The 18,667-nt window shown below is 44.4% G+C and overlaps 1 protein-coding gene across 8 annotated transcripts in view; it reads right to left on the bottom strand.

The window, feature by feature from the left end:
• The window catches only part of chchd3a (coiled-coil-helix-coiled-coil-helix domain containing 3a), a 62,137-nt gene that overhangs the window by 21,011 nt on the left and 22,459 nt on the right, over window positions 1–18,667 (bottom strand). For 6 of the 8 annotated variants that reach the window (XM_054800911.1, XM_054800914.1, XM_054800913.1 and 3 more), the window contains 2 exons: window positions 5,483–5,497; window positions 3,948–4,031 (listed from right to left, as the gene is read on the bottom strand). In XM_054800911.1, coding sequence (XP_054656886.1) covers window positions 3,948–4,031; window positions 5,483–5,497 — 99 coding nt within the window. The other 2 variants (XM_054800912.1, XM_054800918.1) reach the window with 2 other exon arrangements.

The raw sequence follows: 18,667 nt of genomic DNA, 5'->3' as shown, positions 1-18,667 counted from the left end.
TACACTGAGGCGATATGGAGGAGATAGAAGTGGCATTAAAAAAAACAAACATCCTCCAGGTTCATTTGCGAGGAAAACGAGCATTTTTTAATGAATGGGGGAAAATAATTCCAGGTGTTGATGGCTTGGCTTATCTGCTGCTGCACACGGTGCAGTTACGCAGGTGCTGCAAGGTTGAAAGTAGTTGTTGCGGCGTCCGTTACAATGTCAAACATTACAACGCCATTACCTGCATGAAATGTGGTGCGTTGTTCTGCTCCGCTAACTTACAGCTGTTATACGCTCTCTGGCTGAATCATAGACATACGATGTTTGCAGATCAGTCGAGTTGAGTATTTTAACGGCACTTTAAGTGAATCGTAAGAACAGATTTGAAGATCTAAGATTATAAGGAGGACCTTATAGTCCAGAAACACGCAATTGGCCAATAAAAACGGAATCTACTGGTAAACACCGAATGAAATTGTGAATGAAATGTGAGGAGAAGGTTTGAGTGGGGAAGCGGACCGCTCAATTGTGGCGGAATCTCATCACAAACACTAACCCGTCCCCTCCCCAGCTAAACATGTCAAAACGGCGACAAAAGCTTGCGTAAAAACTTTGAAACTCATCTCTTACAGAGCGTGAATGGAAGCTAGCTGCGTTAGCTTAGTTTGGCAGAGCATGCTGGCGCGACTCAGGCAGCACAAGTGCGTTTACACCGCGTTGTGCATCACGCTTGTTAATGTAAGCGAGCGCTTTACGATGCCCACCGACGTCGTGCACGTTCTGAGTGAAATAAGGACGAGAGGCACCCAGCTCCTCTTCACCGTCAGCGGGCATTCTCAACACACACAACACTTCCGGCCTTCAAAATAAGAGCGCCAAGGTAGGTAAAAGAACATGTGACCAGAAGTGCCTCAGACTTGCTCCTGCAGTGCAGTAGAAGACGAGTCTCAGCAGCTGTGTTGTCCTCGCATTCTTCCTGGTACTTTCAATCGTTCAAACTGGGCTAGCAAATTGAGACTTATTTCCAAGCATTAAAGATAATGAAGCAAAAGCGACAAAAACTTTCAGGTGTATGAGGGATTTGTGGCAAATGGTCGTCACAGCAGATACTGACTGGTTTTCGGACCCCTCCGCCCCACCTCCAACACAGAGCGGCCTTTTATTGTGGCCAACTAAGGCACACCTGTGCAATAATCATGCTATCTCATCAGCATCCTGATATGCCACACCTGTGAGGTGGATAGATTAGGAAACACAGATTTAGACAGATTTGTCAGCAATATCGGAGGTTGTGCTGGGTTCATATTTTTGTTGCGTGTATTCAGGTCAGTATGTTACTTCTTCCTTTGCTGAGGAAGTATTGCTCTCACTGTTGCAACCACCTAGGCCCATCGTGAGGGAGCTGAAAAATGCAATTAAATCAATACACAAAGTGAAGAGACATATAGAAAAGATGAAAAGTCCTCTCTGAGAAAAGGACGAGGAGTGGAGGGAAAATGCTGATCGGAGAAAGACAAGAAAGAAAGTTGCCAGTTGATTGTTAAATATGAGATTGTTTTACAGCGGGCAGGTATTGAGTGAAGATGTAATAAATATATAGATATTGTTTTCAGAGGCTATTTGTGGCCCCGATGCCGAGCTGCCTTGCGAACCCGCTGATGGGCTGTCACTGGAAGCCTCTCTGATGAATGGCCATGTTGGATTGGAACAGACATGTAATATATATCAGGCTTATATTTGCTCTCTTGCTCTTTCTGGCTTTGTGTTCCTACTTTCCGCTAGAGTGAAATATGTTGGGAGAAGCCTGAGGTAAAACAGACTAGAGGATAAAGAATGGTGATGGGAGATACTGTAAAGACAGCAAGCGTAAAAAAGACATTTGGTGCATTCTCGCTGGAAAAACAGAAGCAAAAAAGGAGAGGAGCGGTGGGCGCCTCCTGCTCACGAACTTTTCTCCAAACTTTTCGCTGGACTCGCTTGTTTTCCCCCTTCAACCTTCATCCTCTCCGATTCCCTTTTCTCAGCCTGGATTTGACATGTGAAGGTGATCTGCTGACACTTTGATCCAAGTGATATCGATCAGGGGCCAACATGGCTGATGGATGGTCGGTGCTTGGAGTCGATAATGCTCTTATTTGGGACTCATCCATTTAACCATCACCAATGTGCTCCTATGGGCTTTAATGAAGACATATACAATCCCTGGGTGCCTTTTGTCTTTTTCAACAAAAGTGCTCCACAAATTAAGGGGTAAGCAAGTGCTTCTCAAATAGTGGGGTGCGTCCCCCCCCATTTGGCCTCTACTTGCTTGCTCAGCAGACAGGTAACAGGTTCTCAGTAAAAACTCCAGTTGAGTTCCATTTCCATTGGAAATCCCATAGGTGATTCAAAGTAGCGATTACGTGGCCATTTCAAACACTTCCAAAGACATTGGGGGTGTGAAAAAAACTGCCAGTCCCCTATGGGGGTGTTAGAAATGCAATATTTTCCTCACTCTGTTTTGGGTAAGTACTGCAACATATTTGCTTTCTCTTTTCTCTGAGTTGTAAGGATATCAAAACAGCTAAAAAATCACGTAATGGTTGCAACTATTCCGCCTCTTAAGCCTTCCGACAAAACCTCCAACACTCCATTTACATAATGTGACCTGCATATTAACCGGGTCACAGCGGCATTGTTATTAGTATTGTTATGACATTGTTACGCCAAAGAACTACTTCACTGGTGGAGTGCCACCTCACCACACCAGATAGCTACTAGCCGGCTAGCAACTAGCTTCACCACACACTCGCTCACAACGCCTCAGGCGACTACCAAAAGGTAATGCTACACATTGTGTAGTGTTTTTGTTTTTGACGCTAGGTGTAGCGTTCCTTTCTACTGTACATTGCTATGTGAAATCAATGCGCCAAGGAAGGAAGTTCTGGGAAAGCCTAAAACGACCAAAGTACAGCAAAATGCTGTAAGCATTACATGTTATCATGAATGTGCCTGATACTACATGGTTACAGCATGGATCTAAAATGATAAAATGCTTTTGGAGGTTTTAATAGCGGAGGAATAGGTGTGTCCCATTACATGCATCAATGAGCTGCCTCTTTTTAGCTGTTTTTATATCTTTAGAACGCACAGGAAAGAGAAAGGCACGTAAGCATCGTGGATGATAAATGCCAAATAAAAAAGTGCCGTTTTCCTTTAAGGGCACTGGCAAGCACATGCCTAAAATTTTAGCAAGATTGGCTGAAAAACAAAGCAAAACAAAACACCTTTGCGGGGCATGGGGGGGGAAGTCGTTGACAGGCATGCACATTTTTTTTTATTTATTTAGTCTTTTTTGTGTTGGTAGCTGTGAAATGGTTCTGTTTTCAGTTTCCATTTACCCTTGAAGGTGACATTTGACCACACCAACAGGGCATTTTTCTATTGCAGGATTTGAAAGCAGCACGATCGCATGTGTCTTCTTATTGCTGACCCGGTCCCTTGCCTTGCAGGTGTCTCTTACTGGGAGAGATGGCATGGAGCGGCCGTTTGGGCAACGTGACAGGGCCTTATATCCCTCCACAGGGTTCAATCAGATATATAAGTGAGGGGTTAGTGTTGCTTTCAGGGAGGGGGGAAAACAACATTCACCCTTTGTCCTACTTCATCCTTGAAGTACAAGATCTACAATATACTGGAGTCTATGGGATTTTGGATCTATGGGAATTTTTCTGCCCAATCATCCAGAAGTGTGGGGTCAGAGGTGACTGATGAGGTTGACAACAACGATATTTGATGAGGTCGAGGTCAGGAATTGCCCAAAAATGTCTCAGAAAGATGAAGACAGAAGATTAATTAAGAGTATTGATTTTTCGACGAAGCCAACCGTTGTCCCACCAATATGTCCCTTGAATGTTTGAGTGCCCTGTTGACTCCAACTACAGTCACATTAAGGTTGATGTAAACTGTTCAAAGCTCACCCTCTCCTCCAGCCGTGCCACCTGCTCCCTGTAGAAAGCCTCCTGCTTGTTTAGGTCTGCCTCTTTAGCCTCCAGCTGCTTAGCCTGCACACACAAAGGGAACATGTAATCAGTGTTGCAAAACATCCACAAAATGCATTTAGGTCAGCAGCATTGAGCATGATATTTAGATACGACCATTTCTTTGTACTGTACATCCCAAAAGGATAACATCAGTCCTCTGTACGAACGTACAGGTATATGCACTCCTGATCACAATATTCAGACCAGTTGAAAAATGCTAATAATTTACATTTTGCACTGTTGGATTTTAAGGTTCTAAGGTCCTGTCCTTGTCGAAACGTTCCTGGGACTTTTTGTTTTTTTTGGCAGGTTGAAAAAGTCCACTCTGTGCCGGATTCGTAAATAGTTGCATCCAGACGGGAACGGATCACCGGGTGATCACTGGCTGGCCTGCATATTAGCCCGTCGTCTTCCACTTTCCAAGTCTCGTTTAGACTTATGACAAAGTGGAATAAATTCTCAGAGTCATTTTGGAGTATAAGACAACAAAATATCAAGAGAATGAATGTCGACTGGGGTGAGTCATGCCAGAAAAAATATTCAGATATGTTGGCTTGTCGTCAAAGCTCCCATCTGGTTATGTGACAGCAATGCATCCAGCCATCTATTTTCTTCCGCTTATCCAGGTTCGAGTTGCAGGGGCAGCAGTCTCTGTATGAAACTCCAGACTTCCCAGTCCCCAGCCACTTCATCCAGTTCCACCGGGAGGACACCAACGCGTTCCGAGGCCAGATTATGAGACATAATCCCTCCAGCGTGTCCTAGGTCTGCCCTGGGGCCTTCTCCCGGCTGGGCATGACCAGAACACCCCACCAACACTCTCCAACCTTCTCTCACTCATGAACAAGACCCCAAGATATGTGAACTCCTCCACCTGGGGCAAGACTACATTCCCATCCAAGAGGGTGCAATCCCCCCTTTTCCAACTGAGAACCATGGCCTCGGATTTGGAGGAATCTCATCCCAGAAGCTTCACACTCAGCTGCAAACCTCAGTAAACGCTGAAGGTCACAGCCCGATGAGGCCATCAGGACCACATCACCTGCAAATAGCAGAGACGAGTTCCTGAGGCCCTCTACCTGGACTCCCGATGCCTCTGTCCATGAAAATGATGAACAGAATGGGTGACAAAGGGCAGCCTTGGCGGAGGCCAACGTTCACCGGAAACAGGCTGGACTTACTGCTGGCAATGCCAACCGGGTTCCTGCTCCCGTCGTACAAGGACCGAGTGGCACCCCCCACAGGACCAGCGATGGCGGTCCAAAAGTGCAAAATGAAAATTCTTGCAATTTTTCAATTGGTCTTAAAATTTTGAACAGGGGTGTATATACAGAGCCTACCTGTCTTCTGTCTCCTGTGACCATCACTAAACATACGGCTGATACTATATATAAAATACAGCAAGAAAGAAATAAATCCTTGGCTCTATCATGGAAGAGAACCAGACTGATGGGAAGTTGTCAAAGACTCACCTTAAGTCCTATCTCCTGATTAGGAAGCAAATTGAAAGAAAGTGAGGGGGCAGAGAAGAAAAAGAATATTGAAGCAAAGACGTATTCAGCTATGACTTTGGAGGGGGAGGTTTACGATGCACTATTTCGGGACGTAAATACTCACTTTTCCACTTTATATAACCTATGTAGGCTACCCTTCTTCATATGTATGCATTAAAGTCATACGGCGACATTCTGCAAAGGATCGTCCTGGAGGATAACAGCAATGCAAATGAGGCCTTGAAGCTGAGCGCTTTGTTTGAAGGAGAACGAGATAATGAAGGAAGTACACCTAATGTAGAAAAAAATGCATTAGCTCGTCCAATTTCCCTGTGCAGTGATAACCATCAGTGTTGAAATACGCAATTGACTTGCAGGTGGAGCTGCATGCGTTATGCCTGCGATGCAGTCCAACATCAAGGCCAGGGTTCTTGTTGGTATGGTTCACATTTGATTGGGTTTCTGTACACGGTCTGCAATATCTGATAGTGACCCATTCCTCCAGATGTGTTCTGGTATGCCTGTCATGGGTCAGGATTTTTCCATGGTGTACTGGGCTGAACTGTTCAGTAGGGGTGTCCCCATCCAATATTGGTATCAGCAAAAAAACAAGTAATCAGATTACAGTTGTCCCTCGCTATACTGATTTAAAAAAAAATTAATAATAAATTATTGCGGTTTCATGGCTGACTATGGCATATTATTATGATAAAATATTGAAAGACACATTATATATGTACTGTAGCATTCTGGTCACTAGGCATCATTAATGTCTTGAAACATGACGTTACCTTTCACGCTACATGGAGACTGGCTACTGAGCCCACATGCCATGACTGAGATCGAGTGGGGGGGGGGAGGTTCTCCTCTCATTCCGTGTGGAAGCGGTAAGTTTTTGGCTTCTTTGTCCTTCTTCCCCACTCCATTCAAAACACTTTAAGTTTAGAATAAGTAAATTGGAGAGGCTAACTAGTTAGCTCGCTATGCTAGCAGTGATGTCCCTGCAGTGATCCCATAGCCTGCGCAATGTGGTGTAAACAAAGAATAACAGGAGTGTACAGTAATAGTGACACAGCACTTTATTCCAAAATGAAGCTTGCTTGCCCAAATGTTGCGTACCTCAGGCGAGGTCTTCCTATAGTTCTTCAGAAGTGGTCTGTGGCTTTTCTTTCACTGTCTTTGTCTGATATTTTTCCTGGCCTTAACAATAACTGTGTTTGTGTATTTTCCTCACACTGGAAACTGATAGATGAAATCTATGGGATAGCTTTTTTCGCATAAACCATGGTGTTCAACAATCTTCATTTTCAGATCATTTGACAGCTGTTTGGAGGACCCCATGTTGCCCGTCTTCACAGGAGATTCAAAGAGAAAAACAACTTGCAACTATTCACCTGAAATACCTTCGATGAGATGACTGGATGCATCTATCTATGAAATTCAAGGCTTAAAACCCATTTCTTGTTCCAATTAACCAGCGCTAGGTAAATACAGGTATTCAAATCAACAAAATGACAGGGCTGCCAAAGTTTCTGCACCTGTCTACTTTGATGCACATTGCATATCTTGTGTGAAGCCAATAAACCTCATTTGGGGGTGTGAGTCAAGTGTTCAAGTTCAACGTTGCGGCTGGAGAGCTCTGCAGACAAAAGACACGCTCAGACGGCAGGACACAAGCAAGAACCTCAGACGCTGATCCCAAGCACACATAGATACTCACAGTAGCCGGAGCAGCTGTATCCACAGAGGACGAGCGGGCAGGCGGGGAGATAAATGTGTGCTGAAGGCGAGACTTAAGGTGCCATTAAAGGAGGAGAGGTTGTGATAGAAAATGAGTACCCTGGGGGGGTTTTCTCCCCTCTCTTGTGAGCGCACATTAAATCTGCTCGCGGGCATGCTGGCCCGCCTCCTTGACGACACATTCAGTCCCGGACACGTACACTATGTCAGGATTACTTCCAAATGATCGCCCCTATTCAGCCGATTTTAAAAGATAATCTAATCATGCTAAAGGCCAAACAATGGCGCAGGCCTCACCGCTGCCCGTATACCTTTTGTTCCCGTAATGAAGAGCCGGGGTGTGGGTTTGAGGGAATGAGGAATGAGAGGAGCAAAAGTGAATCCGAGAGAGGAAAGAAGCGACAGACTGAGGACAATAAAAGGCGATTTACCAGGAATGGAAAACGCGGTTGTTTCATACGCCACTGAGCTCGCACTTTCACGATCGCTAACGCAATTTCAAAAGTAAAAAGGATAAAAGCTTTGGACAGAGAACTCACTTCTGGAAAGACAAACAGACTTTCACATGACCAGAGAGAGAGCGAAACATGGCTGCAGTATTTAAAACGTAATAAAGCGTGAACTTGTAAATCGCCCTCAACTTGTGGCCACCCTCTCCTGGGTTCCTATTAAGTATGGTAGCACAATGGCTCAGGGTGACAAGGCAATAGAACCGAGACTGTGGTGGTCAGATTAAACGGATCCTTTAGGCGAGGTGAATATCAATTAGCCAGCTGGTGAATAATTAAGGACAACCATGTTTTTTTTTTTTTTAACTACCTGCAAGTTTGAGCCAAGGTGGAGGATGGCAGAGAGATTGTGCTACCCCCCACGGATTTGGTGGGGTGTTCTGACACCAAAAGTAATACCACAGCAGGAAATCGGATGCGGGGTTCCGCAGTCTTGAGAGGAACTCTGGATCAATCAAACTTTTAATACATTTTGGCTCAGTTTCTACATAAATGAAAACAAATCCATGGCTCCCTCGGGGGAGAAAGAATCAGCAATTCGGCATGCATTCCTCATTTCACACCTCAATGATGAAGACATCTGCATTGTCATATAATGAGAAGACTTAAAGTTACACTTGATGCATATAAATCACAGCAGATGCAGGCTGCCAAGATCGATTGTGCTCAAATGAAATCATCACATTATCTAACAGCGCATCATCCATAACCTCGGTGCCTTCTGCCTCGCCCCACCTTTCTCTAGTCCGACTCACCCCTGTCAGGAGTAACATCACAATCAATGCTCCCTCACGCCGTCCAAGCGAGTGCTGCAGCACGGCGGGGTCAGAGCTGCTCACCGGGGGCCCATCTATAACAAACCTTTGGGAACCCGTGACAACCCGACAGCAAAGCTGCACACCCGAGGAGTCCACTATGTGCTCCTACACGAAGGGAGGAGGAGGGGAGGGTCAAAGGGCAGCGCAATGTGACCGTGCTTTGGTGCTAATTGGCATGGTCAAGGTGTAGCTTCCAGGTGAGAGATGGATGAAGGCCAAGAGTGTGGACGGAATAAGAATGACAATTGACAGATGTCATATTCAAAATGGCAACCAGAATGATCCCTAAACAAATGAAGGATGCCTGGAGAAGTGTGCTAGATAAAGCCATCAGCACACCTCAGGTCCAGACAAGAGATACCGTCCCTTGGGATCTCTTTGTACAGTCAGTAATGCTCCAATGACCTCTTGGGTTAGATGGCTGACCTGCCCAGGTCAGGGACCAGGAGGCCAAAAGGGCAAAAGATGTACGTGGTGTCCTTGTGTAGTCTGGACCTCATTGACTTTGACCACAAACGAGGGCTTAATGACCCTGGGACATCCTTATTTACATCCCTTTTGCAGTCGCCCCCAAAATTTGTTGAAAAATATGCTCGTTTATTTTGGGCAAACATAAACAGTGGGGTTTATGGTAATATATAATCTCATCAGAGATAACTAGGGCTGGCTTCTTCTAAAGATATTTTCAGGAAAGCAGGGAACACATCTGGGGAAATGACTCTCTGAGAAGCTTGCAAAATCCTGGTACAAACATGAAAAATCAATTTCCTTTCTACTCTCTGACACCTCAAGCCCCACAGCCTTTGCTGGCGACGCCACCGCTGCACTGGCGGCAACAACATCTGCCCCCACACCAATCCCCCCCTCCCGGATTGATTAAGTGGCTGATCGGACGCCTGCAGTGTAAACTGATTGATTGATTGTCTCGAGGTGGAGCTGCCTTTTGTCGCGAGCTCAGGGGAGCGCAACCTCTGGAGGCCCCCTGATCATCTGTCACTTCCAACACGCATGAGATACGAAGGGCTGAACCTTCATTACCAAGACGTGGGGGGGAGGGGGCATATGTTAGATGGTCTCGACCAGGATGCTGGGCTCAGGGTTCCTACGGATTTGACATTTCCAGATTTCATGCTTTTTCCAGACTTAGTAAATAGATTAGATTTGCATCAGTTATTTAATCGATTATCCTATTAATTGACAGCTATGTTGGTATTTGATTAATTGTTTCTTGATTAAAAATAAATATCCTCTGATTTCAGCCTCTCAAATGTGAATATTTTTGAAATTGTCTTAGTTATCCATGAAAGCAGACCTATTATCTTTGTATCAGACTAGGGCTGTCCTATCTAGTCAGTGTTTGGCCCAACTAGCCATTGAGCATCAACAGATGAAGCCTGAAGCCTGATGAGGCAAAACGTCTTCTAAGACAACCTGAACAGTCCAGTTGCGATCGATTCACACACTTCAGCTCTGACTTTGGCAAAGAGTGAGGGACATTCAAGCCTCTTTTGTGATATGTTGCGGACCAAACCACTAACTGTTTGTGTTCAGTTCATCTTGGTTTGCACCATCTAGGGCCTAACCGATTACTTATTTAATGGAAACGACAAGCTTTAGACGAATCAACTGAGACAATAATCGTTAGTTGCAGCTCTAGTATGGTGTAAGTAAATTATAGAATTAATGGTTTGTTTTCATCATGCTGAATGTGTACGCCTGTATGTCAGCATAGAACTTCCAGGAGATTATAGCAAGGTAATGTAGCTCGTACAACGGGTCGGAGGAGGATAAGAGCGGAGCGTTGGCCATTCAACTTGTCAATCTTCCCAAATGCTTTCTGGGATGTGTCGTCCACTGTGTGGTCTGATACCAACATCTTAGCTGCCCTAGCAAGTGCCTTGAAAAACAGATCAATCCGTTATTCATAACTTTATCTTTTAGAAAACAGAATAGTGGTAACAATCATGGAAACTTGAATATTTTTCCATACTTGAATTCCGATTGTCCATACTTTTCTAGGTAAGTATTCCCCCCCCGTTTACCTGCGAGAGAGTACTGAATAGCATCCTGTCCGCTCACTGGTCGGTCAATGAAACGTCGCGATGGAAAGTTTCAACTTTCTGGGATCTCGTCGCAAGCAAGCGTGTGCACGATGACATGCATGAGCACAGAACCTGCACGTTCGTGTGTTGCTTGGCTGGACGGAGACTGGTGATAATCGCACCGTCGCGCAGGTTCCATTGAAAATGAATGGACGAGAGGTGACGTCGCCTCCAGTGCTGGGGGCCCATAGCAAGTCAAAAAGAAGAAGGCGCCAGATGAGGTGCCGAATATGCCGAAAGATTGAACACATTCTTCTTGAAGCACACACAGAAAATTCCTTCGCTTGACAGCAGAGGACATATGAAAGACCCAGAAGCGGAGGAAGGTCTGCTTAGCTTTGGACAACAGAGGCCCCCGGGGACAGAAGTGAATGCTGGCGAGAAGAGGACAACCTGTGTCAGGTAGAAGGTGAGGAGAATGTCCAACTCAAGACACGGGCAAAGACACATGTGGCAAGAAACCGACAGCGTCAGGATGTGTTGCTGACACTGGACCTCACACGGCGGCGACTGAATGTGCCTCAGCTGTCTTGTACCTGCAGCCTTAGGATCCCTACTTGCCTCCATATGCTTGCATCCTTGTCTGCACACATGCATATTCATTCCGCAGCAGGTGGTCCTCCGAGGCCTCATGAAGCTGGGAGGGGGCTCGCCGTCCACCTCCAGCTTCTGTCTATCAAGATTGCACGATCCAGGGTCACCTGGATGATCTGCCTGACTCTTATTTCACCCTATTCCTTCCCAAAATAGCTTCTTGTAGAGCCATTGTACTAAAAGTATCCCCCTTGAGGCTTGTTCAAAGTTTGCACTTTTTATGCAGTTTTGTGTGTGTTTGTTTCCTAATTGGAGGTTGTTTCAAAACTGCCTGGTAAATCAATATCTGTATTTTGTCTGCTCTTTCCAGGCGCCTCTATTTATTCCCCACCTTCTCTGTCTGCCTCCTGCACATACATCACCCAGATTTTTCAGCTCTTCACAGCCTCCCTGACGCCACTCCGTCTTTGTTCTCTCCATGTCAAAGTTTTTCCAGCCTTCAATCAAAACCCGAGCCGCCAGCACCATTAGCTCCTGCGGAAACATTCACTTCCACTGAAGCTAACTGATACAACTCACTTGTCAGAAGCAAGAGGAACTATTCATGAAAGAATGAGCAAGGAGGTTCCGACGAAAGCACGCTATTCAAATCAAAAAGCACAAATGCACGCACACACACACACACACACACAAACACACACACACACACACACACAGATGAAGCTTTCATTGATCAGGAGTTCATGATGCAGATACAAGACACCTTCTGGTGGGAAAATAATAGAACAGGCAACAAATAGTAACATAAACTCAATTAAGTCTCAAAGTTTTGTCTGGGAATTTAAGACTTTAATGAAATAACGTCAAAATAATGTTTTATTACTAGCAATGTCATGGGTATAAAACGAAAATTTCTCGTCTTGCAATAATAAATTAATGAATGAATCACACGATAAATGAAAATGAACCGGCCTCCATATATTCACCTGTATTCTTGTTTTGGTCACATTTTAGTCAGTCCTATATGTGATCGTTGTAGTCAACAAAAACTTCAAATATCTGAGTCTAGTTTTAGTCGACAAAAACTAAAAATATGTTAAACTAGTTTTAGTAAAAATAAATCATTTATGTCTAACTATTAGAAATTGAATGAGGAAAAAAGAGGGGCTACAATTCCTCCTGTAATGGTCAACAGGTGGACACAAAATCAAATGCAAGTAAGTGTAGCATGTCTTCAACATAATATACACACGTGTGTGTGTGTGTGTGTGTGTGTGTGTGTGTGTGTGTGTGTGTGTAGGTCTATGCGGTGGTGACAAAAATGACACTGCACAGAAAGTCTTCACAAAAGAAATGCTGCTCTTTAATGCCTCTGAAAAGTCAGCACTTCAAGAAATGCTGCAAACGTTAGACAGTACAAACTGTGAGGAAAAAAAATACATGCCACAAACGTAAAATTTCGCAACTTTACAGACTGAAGGATACTATTATTATTATTATTATTATTATTATTATCATATTACCATAAAAGTGGTTTATTTGGTCTTAAAAATGTTGAAAAAGATCTTGTTTGGCATCAATTTGTGTCACAATATTCATTTCAAAAACGCGCTTGACTACTTTCAGTGATGTTTTCTTAAAATGAATGTTAAAATGTCATCTCTTCATTATGCTTTTGGGGTGGAATCTAATGTCCCTTTACATGACAGACCACAACAGACCACAGTATGTGAGGCTCCGTCACTGTGTGTCTGACATGGTACTCTGCAGCACAGGTGCCCCTCAGGGTACGGTGCTCTCCCCTTTCCTCTTCACCCTCTACACCTCGGACTTCACACACAACTCCACACAGTGTCACATCCAGAAGTTCTCCGACGACACAGCCATTGTTGGTTGTGTTTCAGAGGGGAATGATCTGGAATACAGGACGGTCATCAGGGACTTTGTCAGCTGGAGTGAGCCTACCCAGCTGCAGCTCAACACCAGCAAGACAAAGGAGATGATCATTAACTTCCAGAGGAAAACATCTCACTTTACACCGGTGAACATCCAGGGAGCGGACATAGAGTTGGTAGACAGCTACAAATTCCTGGGTGTTCACCTTAACAACAAGCTGGACTGGTCCGTCAACACCCACGCCCTCTACAAGAAGGGCCAGAGTCGCCTTCACCTGCTGAGGAGACTGAGGTCCTTTGGTGTGTGCAGGACTCTTTTACGGACCTTTTATGACTCTGTGGTGGCCTCAGCCATCTTCTATGCTGTGGGCTGCTGGAGAGGGGGCAGCACGGACAGGGACAGGAGCAGGATAAATAGACTGATCAGGCGAGCTAGCTCTGTCCTGGACGGTCCTCTGGACTCCGTGGAGGAAGTGGGGGAGAGAAGGATGTTGGCTAAGCTGACATCCATCATGAACAACACCTCTCACCTGCTACATGACACTGTTGTTTCCCTTAGCAGCTCCTTCAGCAGCAGACTGTTACACCCACGGTGTAAGAAGGAGAGGTTCCGCAGGTCCTTCATACCGACCGCTGTCAGGCTCTACAACACCTGCACCACCTGAACCATGTTGTAGTCACTATGCTTTCTTTACACTGTTCTCTTTACTTGTCTTGCTGCTGTAACAAGTAAATTTCCCCGCTGTGGGATAAATAAAGTACATACAATACAATACAATGACAACGCCCATCACCATTCATTGACGTTGAGGCAGTATGTTTACTGTGCAGCCTAGGCTGACTCGACGTCGTTATCCATCCATCCATCCATCCATCCATCCATCAATCACTGGACGAGCTGCCGTTTCACAGCCCCGTTGATGCCCACTTGCAGTGCCAATTAGCTAACAGGGTGAGTGCCAGCAAATGGCCTGCCAATTAAGCACTGACCTCCCGACTCACCCCAATACTGGCACGGCGTGTGGGCACCACACCCTGGGCAGCGGTGAGGTCGGGCCCGCCGACATGTAAGATATGCTTCAGTGGATTCCGTCCACGAGCAGAATCACAAAGAGAGCGTGGGAGAGAAAGAGGAGGGAAGAAAAAAATGGACCCCCCTCCCAACACCTTTTTTTATCTCAAACAAAAGATAATACGCGATCTTTTTTTTCCTCCCCACTCCTAATTTTCCCATCATCTGACAAAAAAAAAAGATTCTTAAAGATTTTTTTTTAATACCACCAAGGGGCAGCAATTCAAAACCCAGCAAGTCTCCTTTAATACTGAGGAAATTAAATTGTCAGCATGTTATCAGCCTGGTCCAGTCGTCTGTATCTGAAATGCGACAGCAAGAAACATGAAGGGGGAGGAAAAGTGCATCTGGTGAAGACTAGTTTATGTAAGGTAGCCATGTAGGAAAAATGCATCCAAGCTTATAATAGAACACCTGATGAGGGGAAAAGTAACATTTGACAACATTGGCATGTTGTTCTGTGAATTATGATGAATAAAATATGATAAATGAATATTTGAAATTTACAGAATACAGTAGACGCCCCTACAACGTAAATAATCCGTTCCAAGAACCTTTATGTTATAGGGTTTTTATGTTATACCAAGCGTAAAATACATGTAAATAGCCTAATCCATTCCAAGATCTTTCCAAACTCACACCTTTGGGCCTTCAAAATATTAAAAATAAGTACACCAAATATGGGAAAATGTGGGTGGGAAAATATAAGAAAACAGCATAAACATAGTAAAGTAACATTCCAAGATAAAATAAGGTAATAAATAAGTTTGATTATTGTTTGTATGGTCGATGGGGAACGGCCGTATAGTCTAGCAACATCACTTCATTTCATACCACCGTCATGCTTCTGGATCATTTCCTGCTTTGTTTCGATCGACACTTTTCCCTTTTTTCTTATCCCTTCCACTTGGTTTAGGGCCCATGACTCCGGTCATTTTAACACAAAGAAAAGAAAACTAATTAAAAAGGGATTTCAATGCGTGCGAACTAGTTTAAGGGCGACTACGATGAGGAAGGCAGCAGCATGTCTTAGTCAGCCAATGAGGTGAGAGCGTGCTCCGATAATCAGCCAATGAGAGCATAAAGCATCAGAATTTCTGCATAACTTCCTGTTTCGTTTCGATCGACAACTTTTCCCTTTTTTCTTACGACTTCCACTTGGTTTAGGGCCCATGACTACGCTCATTTTAACACAAATAAAAGTCATGAAATTAAGAAGAGATTTCAATGCATGCAAACTAGTTTAAGGGCGACTACGATGAGGAAGGGAGCTCACACACAAACATGGACGCGCTGGATAAGTCAGCCAATGAGATGAGAGCGTAGGCGGTGCCCCGATAATCAGCCAGTGAGATGAGAGCATAGGCGGTGCCCCGATAATCAGCTAATGAGAGCGTGAAGTCAGAAGGCGTCACCTAGTGTACTCTGTTAGTCTCCCTGTCGCTTGCACGGACTTGACGCTTTACGTTATATGGAATTCCTTACGTAATACGATGCAAAAAATGTACATAAATTCTTTACGTTCAGTGGAATTTACGTAAAAGGAGGTTTACGTTATGCGAGGTACTACTGTACTAGAAACACGACAGAAAGATTTCTCGTGGGCACGAGGCCTATGAACTGACCAGACAATGAATGAAAATGAACTCAATAATGCATGCGTGTCTGTTTTCCTCGTCTCCCGCCTCCAAACAGGCAGGAAGATGGTTTAGCCTGTGCATTGGTTTCAGCGCCTTGGCGTGTTTGTTCCATAGACCAGCGGCATGAATGGAGTGAGCCTTTTTGTCTGTCATACAGTGTGTTTGTCTTGATGCGTGGAGGCGGGGCGGCTAGCATACACAGTGTGAGGAGCAATGCAGGTAACGTAGTAGAAATTAAAGCAGTAGATTGCAATATATTGTCATGTATATTTTCATTCGACTCTCATGTCGTCTTGTCTGGTGACATCTCTAGTATGAATGAATTGCACATTTCCTTTCATATACGTCCTGCAAGTATCATATAAGAACTTCCTGATGTTATGCGGCGGGCATTAAGAAAAGATGTTTTGGACTAGCAAATAACCCAAGGATTGCCACCAGGTAGAACCTGCTCGGGCCAGTTTGGATCTCAGGGAGATTGATGGCTCTGGGTTTGATTGAAAATACCGCCTTAAGGTTGCAGCCTGTGAAAGCATGTGACCAGTGATGGATTGGCCACTGGACCGGGGTTTGGCTGCGCGAGGGGCCACGTCGTTCAACATCCAAAAAGGTAGGGGTATGATGGAGCTCCCTGAGTGATTTAATTAACTCCGGACTGTGAAGAAGAGAGTACATTAATCGTGCATGCTAGCGTTTATCATTATTCATGATTACATTCAGGGGAACATCAAGAGTGAGCTTATTTTTTACACAACAGTCTTTCTGGCTACTAACCTTCCCTGGTATTGACCTCCTAAATCCAATGAACGCCTAACGAGTCTCCCAATTAACTCCACTGGTCAAAGTCCTTCTCCATGGTCTTCTAGTGGCAGAACACGTGTGAACCCTGACACTGAACATGCCTTCTTCTCGTGGAAGACAACAGTGAGTGACAAGAAGCAACCCTGCCCACGCTCCTGTGACGTTTCAATTACTGCTGGATTGACTGGATGGAAGGATTGTCACGGGTAGGGGGAGTGAGTGCTGGCAGGAAGGTCTGAAGGATAGGGTGCTAGGCTTTCATCACATACACCACACAGAAGTCAAACACAGGGTGTACCCACACCAGACCAGCGGTCCACAAAATCAATTGTTTAGTGGCTTTGCTTCACGTCCTGAACTCCTCTGTAGAAATGTGTGTTTTCTACACTTTCGTTTGTGGAACTATTATTTCACGGCGCATTGGAAAATGTGCCCATTGCTGAAAGCGTTTGAATATGCTGCCTTGACTTCGTCTGCATTGTCTTTGCATAATCTTTTTCATTTCTTGTATATCTCTAATGTTTGATAGCAAATGCTAACTGGACGCAATACATGAAGTGTGTCTCATGAATACGATGTAGCTATTTTATTGACATACTACTCAGCTTACGTACACAACTATTCAGACATTATATTTATTGCCACATTGAACTGAATTGTGAATTATTGAATCATATTAACTGTTTTGATGACCTGTTAATGTGAAATACTGATCATTTCTATTTTTTACCGTAAGGTTATCGTTTATACACATTTTATGCTTTACAGCAAAAAAAGGATCATTCTGACTTGCATCTTGCATTCTGAAAAAGTGTGTGCACCCCCAATATACATGTATAAGTGTACATAAATATTCATATTTAAAACTATACTGCATGCGTATGTATATTCTGTATGTTTACAGTAGAAGTTTCTCCAATTTCAAGTATGGGGAGTAGAGTAATGTCCCGATCCGATCTTCAGGATGGGGATCAGCTGCTTATCCGCTGTATTTTGAAGAGCAGATAATATCGGCTTCCGCCACGAGATCGGGCCTATACGGTTGGCATATAACGTTCGTGAGTCTGGGCCACACTCCAACATGCTAGGTGCGGTTATGCACCACAAAGCTGGTTGCCACTCGACTCCTTCCACCCTCAAGAAGAAGAAACGGCAACACCACCATGCGGACATGTCTGCGGTGTACCGTGGTGAAGTTACTTTCACGTTGGACGGGCTGCAGCTACAGCGCTGCGTCCCCTTCGGACTGCTGTGTCATTGTCTGGGGAGCTCGCATGGGAAGTGCTGGTCTAACCACTGGTTGTTTGAATTAGGGGCTATTGCGTTGAAGAGAGTTTCTTAAAAATAATAATAAAAATAAAAAGTCATATCCTAAATCACACCACAAATTGATCTATAACCATGCACGCCCATCTTTTCCAATTTCATCTTTTCTTGGATGGACTTTTAATGAATCTTTTATTGGATTAGCGACCAAACAATATTGTTGGTCAAGCTGTGTCAAAAAAAGTACATTCAGCAATACTTTGGTTACATTAATTTTAATGCTGTTTTCATAACCATATTCAATTGCACAAATTCATGTTTGTAACAAAAGCTTATAATTGAGCAAAGATGGGCCTTGCGATGCAGAATCAATGGACTGAATTTCAATCCGAAACACCTTTTTTTTTGCCCTGGACTGCAACTGTAACGTGGCATGGCTGCAGACGTTCCGCCTGTTATAGTTGAGCGTGGGGAGGCATAACTCTTCACATTGGCTGCGAAGACGAGAAAATGCATGTTGTTCAAGAAGGGCGCCGTGACCTGTATCTTAATGAGTAGAGGTGTGTTGGAGGAGTTGGGGGGGCTGGTTGTAGCTAATCGATAGCACGCCCAACAGCAGCAGTGAGCTCCAATGACAAATGTTTTCAGCGGCAGTGAATGTGGAGAACAGACTTCAGGTCAATCCACATTCAATTAAAAGCACACGGAAATACAGTCAAAGCACCTGATTGAATATTGACCCGGCTTTTAAAGATACTTAATAACAACATGTCCGGCCGTACCACAA

The sequence above is a fragment of the Dunckerocampus dactyliophorus genome, chromosome 15 (assembly GCF_027744805.1).
Source record: "Dunckerocampus dactyliophorus isolate RoL2022-P2 chromosome 15, RoL_Ddac_1.1, whole genome shotgun sequence".
NCBI classification, from domain to species: domain Eukaryota; kingdom Metazoa; phylum Chordata; class Actinopteri; order Syngnathiformes; family Syngnathidae; genus Dunckerocampus; species Dunckerocampus dactyliophorus.
Note: the sequence above shows the minus strand (reverse complement) of the source record. Positions and strands in the feature narration are given on the sequence as shown.